This window comes from Clytia hemisphaerica, unplaced genomic scaffold, assembly GCF_902728285.1.
Source record: "Clytia hemisphaerica strain Z4C2 unplaced genomic scaffold, Clytia hemisphaerica genome assembly, whole genome shotgun sequence".
NCBI classification, from domain to species: domain Eukaryota; kingdom Metazoa; phylum Cnidaria; class Hydrozoa; order Leptothecata; family Clytiidae; genus Clytia; species Clytia hemisphaerica.
Genome location: NW_027104060.1, coordinates 701721 through 721593, shown reverse-complemented (window position 1 = coordinate 721593; position 19873 = coordinate 701721). Strand labels below are relative to the sequence as shown.

The following is a 19873-nucleotide window of genomic DNA, read 5'->3' as shown; positions in this document are numbered from 1 at the left end:
CCATTCGAGTCCATCTTATTCTCAGTTAATTATTATATTTTTATAGTGCATCTGAGTGCATTCATATAAGCTAGTAATAAGGATTTAAATAAAACGCCCTTTAAAAATGTTTCTCCTTTTCTAAGAGTTAAATGTGTCTTAAAATGTGCTTAAATACTCCTTCAGAGTCTAGTTTTCTAGGACACTATGTATATCAATATTGTCTTTAAGCTTTTTTCACATGTACGTAAAATTTTACTTAAGACCTTGAAGAGTGTGGAATTTCTCTAAGCTTACGTAGTATTTTAAGGCCTTAGAGTTTGCTTACGTTCAAAAAGTTTTGAACGGAAGGAAAAGTCCCTCTTAATCAACAAAAACTCTACATAATGTCGGGGAAATTCCCAAAAGACAGCCTTACGAATGATTTTTCGTAAGGTCTAAAGTAAGATTTTACGTACATGTGAAAAAAGCTTTAGTGCGACTATTTTGGAACACATCTTTATATCGTATTGTTGTTAACGAAATATGTAACAGTCCCACAAACTCGAACATTACCACCAATGATCCAGCATTCAAGAAAGCCAATATCTCGTGATTACACCCCCTTCTCGTCCCTAGCTGAAATTATACTTCAATTTTTGTCCCCGATGAAAATAATCAGATAAGCAAATCCTCAATGTAAAATATTATGCCATTATTTCCATCCCCACTGAATAGGCCTTTTAATAAATTACGTCACGAACATCACTTGCCTTGTATTCAAACAATTACCATGGTGACTATGTCCCTTGAGACATTAAATGATTTTTCTATAAATAAAAAGTAGCTTTAATAAAATCCGCTGGGAGTTAATCACCATGGCAATAATTTTGAAACGAGGCAATTGATGTTTGTGACGTAATTTATGAAAAGGTCTATTCTCTGACTTGAAAAAATGGAATTCAAATCCTATACCATAAAAAACATGGGACTATCAATCCTCATCAACTCTCAGTCTATTAATTTTTACCCCGACTGGCTGGAAAAATCTTTCCGGGTCTGTGAGAAGAGGGGTTATTGGTCAAATTTTGGACAACATACTAAATTATCTTTTTCACGACACAACGAACTCGAAGTCGTTTAAACGTCAAATTTTTATCGTTATCGTCTTTTTATCGTTATATTTTCAAAGCATTTCAGTTGATTTTGACATGACTGATCCATTTCCATTTGAGAACAATTGATAATCATTTTTATTTGGGTGAGGTGAAGGCGTTTTCTTTCGTCTCCGCCTTCGTCCACTTGATGATCTTGGTAGAGATTGATATCCCGATGCATCATCAGCATCAAGGAGAGGAGAATCCATAACAGCAACGTTGGATACAGATTTACTTCTATTGGGGCCTTTCGAGCGATCAATCAAAGGTAGGGTTTGGCTTCGAAGGTCTTCATCAAAGCTTTCGTTGAAGCGTTTCTTGTTGATAACAGGGGTGGATACGTTGATCGAAGGTGGCGGGAAGCCGAAATCTTGGTCTTCAACCAAAGGTGGGTAGAGAGGGCTGTTGGTTGAGATGGATCGAGCAAGACTTGGGGAAGGTCGTGGTGGATGGGTTCCATTGCTCTGTGTTCTGCCTCGAGGAGTAGGTACAGGACGAGGATTTGTTTTCGGTTTCATGACTGGAGTGGCTGTCCCGTCACTGGAGGGAGGGGTCTTCTTGTGAGTAAACTGGTTGGTTTCTGTTTGATCAGCATTCATGAGGGAGCCTACTGAATTGATAATGTCAGCTATCTCTGGAGGTGGGGTCACCGCTTGAGTAGGCGATTCGACCAGGGTTGACTGTGACTCAAATATTGAGTTGTTGTTATCGTCAACAGTTGGTGGATAGAGGGCAGGAGACTTCGAAAAGGAGGTAGCAGGGGGTGGGTAGCCGATAGCAGATGGAGTAAAAGGGGCTTCTGGTGGTGGGTAGCCAATAGCAGATGGGGTAAAGGGAGCATCTGGCGGTGGATAGGCAAATTCTGAAGGGGCTGCATTCAATTTTGGTAAAGCAACCACTGCTTGGTTATCCCCTTGCTGTGCTAACAATAACGAAGAAATATTCGATAAAATTGATCTGATATTGGCAATCTCATCTTGTAGGTCATTAAATTGTTCCCGTTGGAATTCTGCTACTTTTTTGATCTGTTGTTTACAACCCGATGAACCTCTACCAACCGCCTCTCCGAAAGGGGGCGGTCCGCCATCGCTGTCATTACTTGAGTTGTCGCCATCCATGAAAGAAGAATAAGAAAGGCGGTTCGGGAAATTCTTCTTTTGACCAGATTCTGTTTTGTTGTTTTGATTGTCACTGCTTTTTTGTTTTCTACCGCTGTTACGGTTGTATCGCAGAATGATGTTCTCCTCCAAGGTGTCGATTCGTTTTGCAATTTGGCGCCCGATGCGATCAAATTGCTCTCCTTCATAGCTGCCATCTTCGCTTGATTCATCACGCGTGTATACTTCCTGTGTAAAAAGAAGATCCAGAGCTTTACTTAGAATAGAATAATATAAGGATTCTAACAGTTAGATCCACTTTTTTTAACCCGTCTTCGTATTATTCGCTCATTTTCATCTGGGTAATCGATAACAACTTTTATATGCAAACCTTTTTTTTCAATCATCATTTGATACAGATACAGAAAACGTGAGTTTAGCGAGCCATAAGGTTTCCTTTTGTAAGCCCACGAAAGTCTCTCAAAGGGGTACAAAAACGATAGATTATCAATAAAATCTCTAAAAGGATCCCAAAATTACGAAATATCGAAAAATCTACCCTCAAAGGGTCATGGAATCTTGTAATTTTGGGCTAAAAATTGGAGGAAAAAAAACCTCTCAAAGGATCACAAAACCGTCCAAATTCGTTCTCTCAAAGAGTCGATTTTTGAACTTTGGGTCGGACATATCTGTTACCTCGCAAATCCAGTACCCCCTCCCCAGTTGTAGCGAAATCTTTCCGGATTAAGTGTTAAACTAACCTGAGGCGAGCACTCTCGAAGCATGTAATGAGCATATTTCGATTTGTGAAATTTATTAAGTTTTCCTTCCAGCGCAATTATTGTCTTAGCCTGTTGCATGACAGCTGTTGCTTTAGCCTGGGAGTAAACACGAGCGAATGTATCTGATAGCAGGGCGATGTACATGTTTAAGCAGACCACTCCGGCTAGTGCTAAATAACTTCCACATAAGATTTGAGCCATCAAACGATCAACTGCAACCAATCCATTGAAATCATAGTTATCCATTAGAGTCATCTAAATCAAGAAAGAATATTTTGAAGTACTGAAGTCTGTTTCAAAATATGAACACTTTTTTAACCATTTCACACCACGAATTTATGCTATATTGAAAAGCTATACACCATGTTGGAAAGATATTTCCAAGGAGAATAATCTAATAGATAGATAGATAATCTTTAGAATCTTTTAACCTTACTGATTTCAAATTTTGTTCAATTTGTGTTTGGTTTCTTCTTCTTTTTCAACATCTCAAATATCTCTTATCTTTTAGATTACTCTTCTTTTAAATATCTTTCCAACGGTGAATAGTTTTTTAAAATGCCATAAATTAAAATGGGTGCTGAGAAATTGTTAAAAAAGACACCCTCTTCTCACAGAACCGGTAGGATCTTTTCAGCCAGTGGGGAAAAAAATAACGGACTGAAACTCGATGGGGATTGACATTCCTATATTTTTTATGACTGGGGATTTCTTATCTTTTGTTATCGAATCAGAAAATTCAGTGGGATGAAAAAATTGCATAATACTTTGCAGTGAGAATTGGTTTATTTGATAATTGTCAGTGGGGACAAAAATTGGAGAATGAATTTCTACCGGGGACGATGTTTTGGTCAATTTTTCCAGTGGGAAGGGGTCCCATTGGATCTGTGAGAATAGGGTATAGAAAGTGAGACGAACTTTAGAAAAAAATTTTATGGCATAAATAGTTGAACAAGCTCCGGATTTTAAAGGTCCTTTCATTAGCAATCGAATTACAAATTTCAACGTGACCTCACATCTAGAAAAATCCAAACAAAGAATTAACAACACAAACTCACCCCAAAAACACTGAAGGTCAGGTCATTGAAATTCTCCCAGTCGTTTTTGATCATCTTGGAAGCATTTTCAGGTCCTCCAAAGATTATCCAGAATCCAACGGTGTAAGGGATGAAAAACTCGAACAACAAAAATGAAAATTTGGCTGTGTCCACAACGACTGAGCCTGGTGAATAAAAAGGTATAGGAATTACAATGGCTAGATATTTTAGTACAAAGAACAACATCAATCAGAAAAACTCTTTTGAGAATCATTTTCGGAGATATAATTATCTCCAACAAATCAGCGGATTCTGATGGTCTTTTTTTAAGATAAGAAAGCTAGTTTTCATAAAAGTTATAGCTAAAAGTAGTGATTCCCTAACACTCTTTGGAAGTGCTTGGGATTCGAGCACAGTCCAGTGAGGTGCGAATCTGTGATCGAATCCTTTCTACTAATCAACAGAGTAGAAGCAATAGTTACTTAAAGCAAATTCTAAACTTTTAAACTATATAGCTTACCAAGGATAGCAATGAATATCTATACAGTGGTCAAAGCAGTTCAAGCTATTGAGAATGTTGAGGTAGAAATGCTTCATTAAGACTTTTGTTGTGAAATAACTCCACCTTTAAAAATAACAACTTACCCAAAATAGCAATGAAAGGACCAAGCGTTTGAAACACACGACACGATCTCATGAAACGCAACCAAATTACAATCAAACCCAACGCATAAACTTTAGGATGGAATTCTGCGATGGCCATATTACTTGTAGCAACAGCCAGAATACGTGTGAAGATTAGCGTTAAGACAACAGAGTATGAAATCTATAAACAAAGAAAAACATTATTTGCGATAACACAGAAATAAGAAATTCAACCTCTTAGAATTTTATCGAAAGTTTGACTTTCTGAGGCTCCCGTGACCTGAGTCTTGCTTCAAATTCCTTCTAATTGTATACCAATCGACGCATAATTGACATTTATACAAAATTACAGCTCTACCGGTATTCTAACCCGTCTTCTACGAGTATTTATGATATGCATCATTGCAATGTCTTCCACGGATGCAACAGCTGATTGGTTGCAAGTAGCGTATTGATTGATTTTACGTCACCTACACGCTTTTTTTTATAAGAATGGTGTAAATCCATTTCATCATGGATATTCTTAACTTTTTTGGGAAAATCATCCTAAAATATCCTTACAGCATCCTTAGGTTAGGATCCTAATTGACTAAAAAATGGTCTAAAAATGGCATTCTTAGCTTGAGTAGCAAAATTCTATGATGGTGATATTCTTAGTATATTCTTCATTTTCTGGCCATTTTCATCATGGACATTCTTATAAAGTGTATTCTTATAAAAAAACAGCGTGTACAGCCAATCAGCTACTGGGTCCGTGATGTAATGTTAGAAGACATCACAGTAAGACATTGCAGTGGTGCATATCATGAATACTCGTACTGTGCAGTGAATGTGTTGAGCTAATATACCCAGTCCCTTAGTAACCCAGTCGCTTTTTTATGATTTTGAAAGCATCCACGAAAGATTGTATCCCGTTCATCAGTAAAGTCGACAAGTGGTGCAAATGGCTCTGGGTACAAGATTGTTAAGATCTGTTGATGGTTTCGAAACCCTCTGAGATCACTGACTCTTAAAGCAGACTGTTCAATAAATTGCCATATCAAATACGTGGTAAGAGAAAAAAAGTAAAGTGAAAATAAAAGAATTTTCGGCGATGCTCTCTGAACAAAATGATACACCCCTGTCTCAGTGCCCCAGTTGAACTTTTCTCTCAGTGGGGAAAACTTCTATTATTCCAGTGGGAATAATTCCAGTGGGGAAAGAAAATTTCTGGTCAACAAGCCAGTTGTGATGGACCTTGATACTTTGAAACCTAAAAGATTCTTGACTTACCCACTCGATAATATTCCAAGGATCTCTGAAATAAGTTCTTTGATATCCACGAATTTGAAGAAGCTCTGAAGTCAAATATTGTCTTTCTTCAGGCCAACGTGGATGACAATATTCCAAATCTTTTTCCATGTGTCGTGTTCTCCATTGGCGCCAATGATTATGCTTCTTTTCATTATTCCGAACCTCAGTTAGCTCCTACGTGTTCGAGGAAATGAATGGTAGAATAATAGGGGACTTTGAATGGTAGAATATTTTGGCTCAATAATAGTGTTGCTTTTATCACCTTAAGAAAAACACTAATAAAAACAATTTCAAATGAACAACGTGTGTAGTAATTGTGCATTGGGTGATTCATTTTAAATGCAAGGAGTGTTGTATATCATTCTCAATGTCGACAAGGATATGGTGATTTTTTCAAGTGTTAGGTATTTAGAACTTAACTTTCGATGTTGGGGATGTGGTAAAACATTTCTCAAAGTCAGGTATATGGTAGTTTATGCTTAGGTAAGTCATTTTCAAGTTAGAGAAGTGGTAAATCATTTTGAAAATTAGGGTTGTGACAATTCCTATATTAGGAATATGGAAAGCAATTTTAATGCTAGGGATGATGTAATTTATTTTCAGGTGTTAGGTATTTAGGACTTGACTTTCAATATTAGGGGTGTGGTAAATCATTTTCAATATCAGGGATGTGGTAATTCATTTTCAGGTGTTAGGTATTTAGGACTTGACTTTCGATGTTAGAGTTGTGGTAAAATATTTTCAATGCTAAGGATGTGGTAATTCATTTTCATTGTTGCGCATATATTTTTAGGTGATAGGGTATTTTTTAGGGCGTTAAGAATGTGGAAATCAATTTTCAGTGATTAGGAATGTAGTAATTTGTTTTCAATACTCGGTACATGGATATTTGGATGAATGATAAAAATACCTTACCATCACAATAAAATATACAGTCATCAAAACCCCAAATAATTCCAAAGCCAATCGCCACCAGTTGTCTGCAAATGGATAATAATATTGATGGTCTCTTGGCAAAAGAATCCCCAAGATGGTCCAAATCAACGTATCCAACAGATTCAACGCCAACATCTTTGCTGAGCCTCGTTTGCCAAACAAGTTCCATTTGACGTGTAACAAACGTTGGAAAACGGGATGCATGATAATATCAAGTTGATCGTATTGAACAATAACCTGTTAAAATGAGAAAATAATTATAAAAGAAGTTCAAGGGAGCCAGATCCACAGATTTGCTAGTAGAAAAGCTACATCAGTCAATTTTTTATAAGCATTGATATAATGAAAAAGTAAGACGAATTATGAAAAAAAGTACTTTCTGTAAACAACCCCCTCATATTGTTGGAATATTGCAAATCGAGCTGTCAATATATTGCGTGCACCAATATAAATATTTCGAGAGCACTTTTACAATATTTTATATGATAGCATACTGTGTAGTAAAAGAGAAGTTCTTCAAATCCAAACAAAACTAATTATATTACCTCTAGAGGAGTCTTAGCGTACGATTTTTCTTTCTTGATAATAGATTGTCCAGTATCTTTGATCAGTTTCTCTTCAGCTTTTCGTCGCTCTCTCTGCTCCTTGCGTTCACGCTTCGACTCCGGAATGTAATCCACCATGTAGTGAGGATCTGGTTCCAGGTAACTGAGGTAATAATAATGTTTTCGAAACGCCAAATCCAGGAGATGAAATTGTTCGACAGCCTCAATTGCAATATTAGGCATTTTTTCAATCATAAGGGAAAGACATGGTGTTCCAGACGAGTCGTACACCCCTGCAGGCGCCCCATTCTCAATAAGGAACCGGGCGGCATCGGTTCTTGCTATAAAAAATAAAAATGTTAGATCAGTAATAAAACAAGGTGCAATGTAAATGTAGCTTTCGGAAAGATGACGTAGGTAGTACTTCTCAGCACTAATTATATATATAAAAACACAATTTCTTAAATGGATGCAACTCGTCTCTGCGCATGGAAATGCAATACAGTCGACTCTCTCTAATTCGAAGCTCTTTTATTCGAATCTTTCTGCAATTCGAACTAAAAAATAGGTCGTCTCAGCTGAAAAGTGGTTTAAATTACTCTCTGTAATTCGAATATTTCTCTAATTCGTAGAAAATTGTTGGCCGTAGAGAGTCGACATAATTACAAAAAAAACTGTTTACCAGTCTCAGCTGCAACGAAGAGGGGTGTTCTCTTTTTATAATCTCGATCATTGATAGCTGCTCCCAATCTCAACATGACTTTGATTGAAGAAGCTGCATTGTTCTTGGCTGCATAATGCATTGCTGTTTGCTCTTCGCCGTATGTCTTTGCACCAAGATCAGCTATGGAATGAAAAGTAAAAGGAAGGTTTATGGGAATTTGACACAATGAATTGATTGAAAATGTATTCTTTAGTATTATGTATGTGGTGATTCATTTTCAAAGTTAACAATGTGGTAATTCATTTTCAAAGTTAGGGCTATGGTAATTCATTTCAAAGTTAACAATGTGGTAATCTATTATTAAAGTTAGGACTGTGGTAATTAATTTTCAAAGTTAGGGTTGTGGTAATTAATTTTCAAAGTTAGGGTTGTGGTAATTCATTATCAAAGTTAACAATGTGATAATCTATTTTCAAAGTTAGGACTGTGATAATTCATTTTCAAAGTTAAGGCTGTGGTAATCTATTTTCAAAGTTAGGACTGTGGTATTTCATTTTCAAAGTTAGGGTTGTGGTAATTCATTTTCGAAGTTGGGACTGTGGTAATTCATTTTTGATTTTTGGAATATGCTGGTTCATGTTCATTGATGATTATGTTTGTGGTAAAACGTTTTCAGGTGTTTGTACGTAGTAACGTTTTTCAAAATTAGAGATGTTTGAATTGTTTCATTAGTAGGGATGTGCTATATCATTTTCAATGTCAGGTATGTGGAAAGTCATTTTCAGCAATAAGTGTCTCAAATTTCAATATCATATATTTGCAAAATGTTAAGGATGTGGTAATTTGTTATTAACTATAGGAATTTGGTAATTTATTTAAAATGTTATGCCTGTGATAACTCATGCTAAGGTTAGTAATGTAGTCATCCATTTTTTAACTTAAGGTACTTCATGTTCGTTGCCCGGGGGAGGGGGTGGGGTACTTAGGCAAATGGAGGGTACGGTATGTGCCGCCCTTAAGGGTACCTTTTTTGGACTTCCAAAGTCCTGCTAAGAGTTGGAAAAATCAGAAAATCAAATTTCAGTCCCACTAAAGGTCGGGAAAATAGGAAAATTTCGACTTTTTACCTCCTGAAAGATCGAAATTTGGTCAAATTTGTCCCGCTAAGGATCGTAAAATTCCCAAAATGTTCCTTTGTTTTCTCTTTTTTAGTCCCGGTAAGGGTCCAAAGTTCGAAAGTCGGGCAGCACCCCCCGTCAGCTCGCAACCCTAGTACCCCCCCCCCCCGGGGTTCGTTGTCATCCATTTTCAATGGTGGAGTGTGGCAACCTATTTCAATGAAAGACATATGGTAAAGATTAAAATAATGGAAAATCGTTGCATACCTCCATTGTCAACTAAAAATTGAACCATGTCGTCATAATCAACGGCTGCCGCCAAATGAAGGGGCGTCCGCCCAAATGAATCACATTTATTCAAATCAGCTCCATGCTCGATTGCAAAGCGGGCTACGTCTGGATGCCAACCTCTCGCTATTTCATGTAAAGCTGTTTGACCGTGTTTGTCAGGGAAGTTGATATCTGCCCCATTATCCAAAAGCGACTCAACGAAATTTAAATCTATGAGCTCTTCTTCATCCTTACTTTTGGCGAGTTTAGAAAAATAAACGATCAAAGCTCGACAACTCGCCAAATTGTCCCCTCTTTCATTAGTAGTTATCCTTAGCTTATTATAATAATTATTCTTGGAGTTTTGGTGTCTGACTTCTTCGAAATCTAGATCCTCAACATCAGAATCTAAAGTCCCGTAAGTCGCTTTCAAGGTCGATTTTGTTAAAGCGTCTGAGTCCTCAATTGGTGCAGGACCTGAAATAACAAGAGAGGAATTGGTTTGACGTGAAGTTAAAGTAAATTAAATCTGACCCGTAGTGGATCTGTTTGGAAATCATATAAGGTAGAATGATAGTTTCACGATCGGGAATTTCCTGAACACTGACTTTCTTATTTTAAGTGAACCTTCCATTATCAGCCATCGGAGGGAAATTTCCTTATGGAAAAAGATTGACGATCGATTTAAACAAACTATGATCCATGGCTTTTAATGTGCGTTTTTTTTGCTACAATGTAGAAACCCTGTCAGCCTTATTACAATAACTCTCTTGGGAGTGGTTTTCACGTGTAAACAAAATAGAGTGCACACTATAGATGATTCCAACTCATCACAAGTTTCCATACATACATTTCCCCCAAATGGCTGATGATTCCCTGATGGGAGATTCGTGTGAAATAGAAAGCCAATGTACAGTTAGCCTATACTAGACGTCGCGGCATTTTTTCTACGCTGTAACGTCTATTCCACTTTGCAACTTTTTTGAATGTTTTGAGCCCAGATTCTTGGGCTCCAAACATTCAATTTTTTGACGTCACTTTAAACATTCGAAGCTCATGTAGTATTGAAAAACTCGAATTTGCGTCAAAACACTTGAAAGGCTTATTCTATTTTATGAAAATCATCAAAGTGGAACTCGCTAATGTATAGACAAACCTTTTCGGTAATAATCAGTTTTATCTTTTTCAATACGTCTTTTCGACGAATAATTTCGATATTTCAATCCTCCACCACCTGTATCTTCTGACGTCACCATCGACCTCCTTAATTGATCGATTATGCTTTGTTTGTCAAAGTCATCGGTTGTACCCATGATTGGTGGTGGTTGCAAACCATAGCCAAAAGACTTTTCTTTTGAATGGCTATTACGCGCCATTTCTATAAAAAAAGGGAACATTAGAAATAATGAAACACCGTCAACAAAATCAAGTTAACAATCTAAAATTAAGGCGTGGTTTAGCTATCAAATACCCTTCAATAATTTGACAACTGACTGAAAAAAAAAACATAGGTACAGTAACTTCTTAAATATTTTAGCTAGACCGTTTCTAAAGTCCATTTGGTTCGTCAAATACATTCCATGACCTTTTCCAAAGATAATCCGCATATAAACTGTTAACAATATCTCCTTAACTTGTCAATTTTTCATCTGGTTATGTGTCCAGACCAACTGGAACGTTGTTTCAACGTTCATCTAACGTTATATGAACGTTAAGGACGCGTCACATAGACATTGTTATGATAATGTCGAGCCAGTTGGGTTACTTTGACATAACTGGTTATTTCAAAGAGAAATTTTATCAGAAAGTTACATCAAATAAACCGAGCTAAGGTCGCGTTAACTTCACACCCAGAGCAACTTGCACAACTATATTATGACTAAAGAGGCCCCCCAGCGATAAGTCTGATCACGATATTACGCAATTTTTTGTCTTCAATCACGATCACGAAAATCAGCAAAAATCTTGGATGATCACGCATCCCTGTGAAAAAGTCCAAATCACGTATCACAGCTCGAAAATCTTTCAAATCACGATCACGCTTTGACCTCTGATCATGCAATCAAGAAAGAAAATTCACGTAATCACGCTAGAAAAAAGTCCCTATCACACCATCATGAAAACCACTTGGGAGGGCTCATTAACTTTATATACTCTTAAAATATCTATCCATAGACGTAGTAGACACGTGTTTCGTCCTTCCCTAGGCTGCTGGCATCCACTAATGGATTCGTGCTCCTATACTACCTGGGGTTTTGTAGAGGTCTGCGATTCAGACTAGTCCTTCCCAGGACTCATCAGTGCGGCTTGGGTAAGCGAGCATAGACTGCTATTGTCACCAGAGTGCTCAAAACCACTAAGTGACGAGCTTTGCATAATCGATTGTGGTGGAAATATTTTCAATAAAGACAACAAAGAAGTTATGAAAATTTACCTTTAAAGATGCGACCAAAAAATCTTGGATTATTTAAACCAGTCAGCCATGACTCAACCTTCACTCAGCAACTTGATTAAGTGGTTTGACGAAACCATTTGATTGATATACGTAAAAAATAAAAATAAAGGATACAGTCAAAAGAAATGGTTTTCGGAAAAACAAAACGTCATGTTAATTTTATTCTCAGCTAGTAATCTTCTTAAAAATTAGCAGGACTTTTGGAAAGAACATCTGATCAGAATGCATCTTACTTTGCATGGAGGGTGTCCATTAAGTTCCTTGAGTGGGTTGAAAGAACAATCTATAAATTCTTGAAGCTTTTCAAAGTGATATCTATGAGCTTTCCAACCAGGTAACTGTTTAATCCAATATTGTTTTTTTGGCGAGAGAATATAAAAAGGCTGAAAAAAGAAAAAAAAAAAAAAATAATTAAAAAACACATTTGTAGTTATAAGAACAGCCAACATTTTTAAAGTCTTCGGATATTCTTAAATTTTTAAGTTTTAAGCCTGAAAATGTTCTTATTTTCCCCATTTTATGAGTATTTTTTTGTTCTTAACTTGTTCTTAATATTTGGGTCATCGAAGCCTTATGTTCTTATATAGTTTGTTCTTACAAAAGAAACGTGTTTCACGTGAAACACAATTAATCCTCTAAGTTTTTGGATTCTAACTTTTGCGAAATCGATTTACAAGACGATGAAACAATAAAGCTAAGAATCCTGGCATTTTGTAATTTAGGGTGTTTAAGTGGCCTTGATACAATATGTAATGGTAGTTGGTAACAAATGCATCTGTCTAACAAATTGTTTTTCAATGCATTTTTCCAGCAAGATAATTGAAATTAATAGTTATACAGATGAAACACTTAGCCCTGACACAGAGAGATACGAATTTCTTAAGTATGTTTTTTCTATAAGAACAAAGAATATTTTAATGCTTTGCAGACTCTAAAACTCTAACACGCCTGATTTCTTAGGAAAATAAGCAAAAATACCAACAAAATAGTGAAAATAAGAGCATGTTGAGAATTTTTAGGGATTGAAACTCAAAAAGTCATAAAAGGTCAAAAATTTTGAATGTTCTTATTACGAAAAACGTATAGGGCGAAGTCAATTAAGTAAGAAAAATCAAAACAATAAGAAAACTGTTAGTAAAACAACGGCTACTTTAACCCTACTATACCTTAGATTCATTTCAAAACGTTCGAATTATTTTTATACCTCATGGCTTATCATATGAAAAAATCTCCATTTGATGGTATTGTTATGAGATATCAACCCTGTCTCACAGCCCTGGTGGGACTTTTTTCCTAAGTGGGGATAAAAATTCCTATCGAAATCCCAATGGGGGTAGAAATTCTATTGTTCCAAGGTAAAAAAATCCAGTGGGGATGGTCTTGGGGTACAAATTTTTATACATTGAATTTCGAATGATTCCAGGGTACTTTCCCATCGGGGCGCATTTTTGCCAAATTTTCCAACGGGGCTGTGACACAGGGGTGTGAGATAAAAATAATCATTTAAAATAAAATACAATACTTATATATATTTTTAAAGTATACCAATAATAAAAAACGTCATCAAAAAACAAAAAAAAAATTCTTATACATCCCTGTTGATAAATGTTGAAAAAAATAAATTATTTTCTTTAAATATATTGTTGTGTGGGTTAAAATCTAAATAATATTCCTTTTTGTTAATGCCATATTTCTGTCAACAAACATAATAACATTTATTTCAAACTATTTTGGTAAAAGTAGTTGAGTTTTTCAGCCCTGTAGACCTTACAGTCCTCCTCTTCAATCAGAAATTTGAACCATGACAGCTATATTTTTTCCATCAAGAATTTATCCAATATTTTAGTGTTTTTTGTTTATTACTTAATGAAGCTGGAAATCGATATCAAGCTCAAATTATAATATTGTCAAACAAGCTAACCGGATGGGTGGTTCGCCTTCAAATATAAATGTAAGCTGAATATTCTAAGCATTTTCGTATCATCATATCTTTTTCATAGTTGTAAATTTTGTTATAAAATTATACACATCTTGTTTTGGAGTAAGCGATTTCAAATAGCTGAGAAACCCTTCGAACAATTTTCTCCTCTGGTTGACTGCTTTTCAACCGAGAAAGAAATTCTTTACAGAAACCAATTGAATAGCAGTAAATGTATTGGGTATAAAAACTGTACAACCAATTGTAATTATTCTACATGGTTTCCGTGTAATTCATGGGTATACCACCATCCATAGATGATTGTTTCTTATGTTGTTTTCGACGCCTTCTCCGCCCATTATTACGCCCTGGCGTATTTGGGGCGCTATTTTGATACATGATTTCTGTATCGTAATCATTTAAATTGTCTTCGACGTTATTTTGTGATGTGTTGAGAGTTAAGGTTGAAGCCGTTGATCCGTCGCTATTTGGTTCCTGGTTGAAAGTGTTACGGTTCAAAGCTGGTGTATTCTGAGCAGACGAATCACGCCCAAAACGGCTTGGCGGGGGCGTTCGATTCGATTGAGGATTGGCTTCTTGTTGGCGGAGGCTTCTAGCTCTGTTTTTACTGATTTCTTGATTTGACGATGTTTTCCGGTCCATATTGGTCAAGGGAGGATAGATGGCACTACTTGTCTTCTGTGAGGGTGGTGGGTTACTCCCTGATCCTGGTGGGTAAGCAGCCATGCTTGTATCTGGAGGGTAAGCTGCAGTCTTGTTCAAAGAAGGGTATGATTTTGATACAGGTGGGTACGGGTTCATTGCAGGAGGAGGCTGACCGATTGGGATGTGAGCTGGTGGATACACGTTGTTGGCATCAATAGGTGGGAGGGTTCCTGGTGGGTAGGGGTTCTGGTCAGTCCTCATAGGATAGGGAACATCAGCGGGATGTTCTGTAACAGGTGAGGGTAGGACAGGCAGGTTACCGGTGCTTTTGGAAGTAAGATTATTTTCTTGATCAGGGTCGATGTTCACTAGATCTTGGATGTTTTTAAGAAGGGAGGATATCTCTGCTGGGGGTTCCGAACCTCTTCGTCTCATGATCGGTGGTGGATGTGGTGAGCCTCTTGGTAGCGATGCTGATTTCAATAGGTGGGTTGATGGCTGAGGTGCTGGTGGGTGAATCCCTAAAAGAGGTTGCTGGCTACCGCCTAGTGCCAACTGACTACCACTAGGAGGTTGGAAGCTCCCTCCTTGAATGATGGAAAAGATATCATTCAGCATAGACTTGATGTCGTCCATTTCATCCTTGACATCTTGATACTGGTGATTCTGTATCTCCATGAATCGGTTCATCAGCACTCTACAGCCTGCATCCCCACTGCTACCTCCTCCTCCGAGGCTACCTGATCCACCAAAGCCGTCGTCGTTCCCTCCATCTCCATTGTCTACTATGTCCAAGGGAGGAGCGTTCAATACTCCCTCGTTTGATTGTTGATAAAGCTGTAAAGGAAAGGGTAGTATATATTAGAACATCAGACTCTTACTTTATAAATATTTCTGAAACTCGCGACAGGCTAAAAAGGGTTCAAAAAAGAATAGAATTTCAGTCCTTCAAATACTTAAACAGTGATGTAACCGCTTTTCCTGATCTGTATGCGATGACTATTTGCAACCACAGTCATGAGCGACCCGAGAGCTGCCTTTTCTTTAGCTGTCTACCCGAATATAGAATAAGACGCAAGGCCTTTCCATAGATTTCTTCCCTAACCATGTGCCGTCACTGAGCATCAAGCCGAGAGGCATCGAGTACCATTTTGGGATCTTTGGTATGACTCGGCTCGGGGTCGAACATAAAACCCATGCGTACCTTAGCCGGACGCTCTAAGTAAGTAAGTCTGCGACCGCAGTCGGAGGCGACCCGAAGGCTCCTATTTCGATAGCTATCTACCCGAAGGTAGGGGAGGGCGCCACTCTTTCTCCCTGGATTTCTCCACTTACCCTTGATCCTTCTCTTAGTTGCTGAGCATCAAGCAGAGAGGCATCAAGTACCATTTTGGGAATCTTTGGTATGACCCGGCTGGGGGTTGAACCCACAAATTGTGAACCGTAGCCGGATGCTCTACCACTGTACTACGGTCGCTCTACTTTCATGTCAGTAGAAAGACTTTGATTCGAGATGAAGATCAAGAGCAATGTTAGATCTTTTTAAGTCTAAAATGTATAGTAGAAGCACTGAATTATGAGAAGTTTGCATGCATTACCATACCTGTAGTTTCTTGTGTTGGCCTATAACATTTTCTTCCATAGAATCAATCCTGTTGACAATTTGCCGTGACACGCGTTCCAACATTCCATTCTCGTGTTCATCGATGTTTTGAGACTCATCACGAGTGTACACTTCCTATTGGGTGAAAAGGTACGAGCTTGTGAAAAGTGGTCAAATGGCCATGTCAACGTTGGAGGCCATGGGGCCCTCGCTTTTTTAGGCTATTTTGAAAACTCTCGTTTTTTTCTCCATAAATTATTTTCAAATTGACTCTAAGTGGGTCCTAAAATGTTTCTTTCAACCCCTCACAATTCAGAATTTTTCTCCGCTACCCAACCATTGTCAACGTCAATATACTTCAATACTTTGCTTCCTCACTTCGGCCCTCGGGGGCCCTGGGTCAAAGTAAACTTTATCGTGTAACTTATTGATGAAAGAGTCTGGTAAAGAAACTGGTAAGTAAATGATATGAATGGTGTGTTTAAGGGTAATTTTGTGACTGGATAATCAGATAATTTGAGATCTTTAGCTTTTAAAGTCCTGTAGACAACACCTAAGAAGATTTTCGACTAACTCTTTTTAAGTTGAGATATTCAAGTTAAAAGTTATTTATTCTTATATTAAGAAAATAATAGATTTTTCATCATGAGAACTCCTCAAGACTTAGCTTGATACATATGATGTATCTGAGATTATTTAAGCGTGAAAAAAAAGAATATTTTTCATCTATGGTCTGGTGGCTTTTTAAAAAGGTATATAGAACAGGTAATTTAGGTCTAAACTTATTTCTTTTTTATGATTTTTGTTGGCGAAAACGTTTGGAAGTTCCCACCGTTCTTTTCGCCAACAAAAATCATAAAAACGAAATAAGTTTAGACCTAAACTATGAAACAGGAGGCATTATAACAGAATATTCCTAAAATGTCCTCTTGATATTAATTATTTACCTGGGGTGAGCACTCTTTATGGAAATAATGTGCGTATTTGGAGCGATAAAACTTGGCCAATTTCCCTTCCAACTTGATAATGGTTTTAGCCTGTTGCATGACAGCTGTTGCTTTAGCCTGGGCGTACACACGGGCGAATGTATCTGATAACAAAGCGATATACAGATTCATACAGACCACTCCAGCAAGAGCGAAATAAGAACCACATAATATTTGAGCCATCAAACGGTCAACTGCCACAAGTCCTGCCCAATCAAAACCACCCATCAATGTCATCTGTAAAAAAAAGTCTCTATTAGTTACACGTTGTTTACAAGAACAAACTATATGGGAATATAAGGCTTCAATGGCCAATTGTTGAACAAGTTAAGGAACATTTTAAGGCTTCGTAGACTCTAAAACTCCCGATTTCTTAGGGAAATATACAAAAATGCTCAAAAAATGATGAAAATAAGAATGTTAAGAAAATCTTTAGACTTAAAACTCAAAAAGTTAAGCTTCATAAATTTTGGATGTTCTTACAAAAAACAAATGTTTAGAGAAACTTACGCTAAACACACTGAAAGTCAAATCATTAAATTGGTTCCAGTCGTTCTTCGTCATCTTGGAAGCATTCTCAGGTCCTCCAAAGATTATCCAGAATCCAACTGTATACGGAACAAAGAATTCGAACAACAGGAAAGAAAACTTCGCTGTGTCTACAACGACTGAACCTGTAAAGCGAAAAGAGAAATAGTTAAATTTACGATGAATGTAAAAAATATCTTGTGTGAAAAAATTTATTTTGCATGATTACCGTGGGGGTAGAGTATTGAGATTTTGAAGCAGAAATGAATTTATTCTAAATTCTCTGAGACGGAAAAACTTTGAAAAGAACTACAAGCTCTCAACATCGTCACCGTATACTCCAGGCTTTATTTACGTTACTGATGGACGCCAGAGAATTATCTGGTGCTACAAGTAAGCATCAAAAAGCCAATAACACACAGAGAGGTTCACCAGCTCTTTTGAGGTGAAAGAACTCCAATTTTAAAGAAATGAAAAATAACAACTTACCCAAAATAGCGATGAAAGGACCAAGTGTTTGAAAGACACGACACGATCTCATGAAGCGCAACCAAAGCACAATCAAACCTAACGCATAAACTTTAGGATGAACCTCAGCGGCGGTATGATTGTTACTAGCAACGGAAAGGACGCGGGTGAAAACCAAGGTGAGCACGACCAAGTAAGAGATCTGGAAACGAGAATGAGGGAATGGCTCAATTAGAAAAATGTACTGCGTCTCACGTAAATAGATCTTATCGGAATTTTTCTAAAAAAGCGATGCATTATGGGATTGTTTCGGGAGTATTACAATATAAATGTCTTAGAAATTTTCCTCAAGGGAATTCTATTGTAATACTCCCGAAACAGTCCCACAATGCATCACTTTTTTAGAAAAATCGAAAACTGCGATAAGATCTATTACTAAGATTCTGAACGAACAAACTCATTAATCGTTGAAAAGATTTGAGCTCTCAAGAGGACAAGTTATATTCTTCAAACAAAATCCTTAAACTCAAAAATGAAGATTCTGAGCTCATTAAACATGGACAAGATTCATACCCTGAAAATGCCGTATTCCTATTAAATGAGATCCTTTCTAAACTTAAATTTATCGTTTGGAGCCAAGAAGAAAAATAGTGGAACAACGTCATTTCAAAGATACATTCTACATTATTGAAGATTTTGAATCCCAGCTGGCACACAACGTTGTTTCAACGTTTATTTAACGTTCACAACGTCCATATAACGTTAGATGAAAGTTGAAACAACGCTATGTGCCAGCTAGGATACGCACCCATTCAAAGATATTCCATGGATCCCTGAAATAAGTTCTTTGATATCCACGAATTTGAAGAAGTTCTGAAGTCAAATATTGTTTTTCTTCAGGCCACCGAGGATGACAATATTCCAAATCTTTCTCCATGTGCCTTGTTCTCCATTGTCTCCAGTTGTTGTGTTTCTTTTCGTTGCTTCGAACCTCTGATATTTCCTGTCATGAGTGAGTAAGTACCGAGTTTATGTATTTGCACTTTTGAGGACGGTAGAGTGACTGAAGCGATTTGGAAAAACCCGCAATTCCGCCCCGCAAAATCGAGGACGGTAAAAGTGCTGATTTACCATCGTCCTCAGCTGGTCATGATCTAGCCAAATTAGAACCTTACCGTCTCCGTCGCTGAAAAACACACATACTTAAACTCGCTAGTATATTAATCTGGTGGCTGCCGGCGGAGTCGGGAGCCGGGAATGAGGGTGTTTATCCCCTTTTCCAATTGCGCTAGCCCTGAGAGAACGAATGCAAATGTTTGGCGCCACACCTACTCTCAGCTCCAACTAACTTACCGCTTGGATCAGATTATCCAACCCCAGCTATTCATTCGCTAAGTTGGTGTTGATCTGGGATCGAACCCACAACCCTTGGATTCCACATATATGTCAGGCAATATATTGATAATATATTGCTGAGTGCCGGCAAAATATTGAAAAAGTGTCCACAATATATTGTCAGCTCGATTTGCAATATACCAACGATATAGGGGGATCGGTTACAGAAAGAAAATAAGTTTTTTAAAATAGAGCACCTGTTGTTTTCGTACATTACGGTCCGCAAACTATATTGTCGGATATTGCTCACCAATATATTGTGTAGTCTAAGTAGCCCTGGGAAAGGTATTTTCATATTTGTTCTAAAAACATTTATGCCCTTTTAAATCAAGTGGTCAGGAGCTATGGCCTT

General features: G+C 37.4%; 2 protein-coding genes across 2 annotated transcripts in view; both read right to left on the bottom strand.

Annotated features, from left to right (window-relative positions):
* Positions 1-54: 54 nt before the first annotated feature.
* LOC136812413 (uncharacterized) lies at positions 55-12034 on the bottom strand. Its single transcript, XM_067068908.1, has 11 exons — positions 11937-12034; positions 10659-10880; positions 9500-9979; positions 8133-8294; positions 7451-7791; positions 6885-7142; positions 5949-6143; positions 4677-4857; positions 4053-4216; positions 2974-3249; positions 55-2461 (listed from the first exon to the last, which is right to left on the bottom strand). Exons 2-11 carry the CDS (start codon positions 10876-10878, stop codon positions 1145-1147), a joined length of 3594 nt encoding a protein of 1197 aa, XP_066925009.1. The 5' UTR covers positions 10879-10880; positions 11937-12034; the 3' UTR covers positions 55-1144.
* Positions 12035-13423: 1389 nt separating this feature from the next.
* LOC136812361 (uncharacterized) overlaps positions 13424-19873 on the bottom strand; it is a 36714-nt gene continuing 30264 nt past the window's right edge. Inside the window, exons 6-11 of the mRNA XM_067068857.1 lie at positions 18935-19129; positions 18148-18328; positions 17641-17804; positions 17092-17367; positions 16145-16279; positions 13424-15378 (exon numbers count right to left, since the gene is read on the bottom strand). Coding sequence (XP_066924958.1) covers positions 14149-15378; positions 16145-16279; positions 17092-17367; positions 17641-17804; positions 18148-18328; positions 18935-19129 — 2181 coding nt within the window. The 3' untranslated portion in view covers positions 13424-14148. The remainder of the gene's footprint in view (positions 15379-16144; positions 16280-17091; positions 17368-17640; positions 17805-18147; positions 18329-18934; positions 19130-19873) is intronic.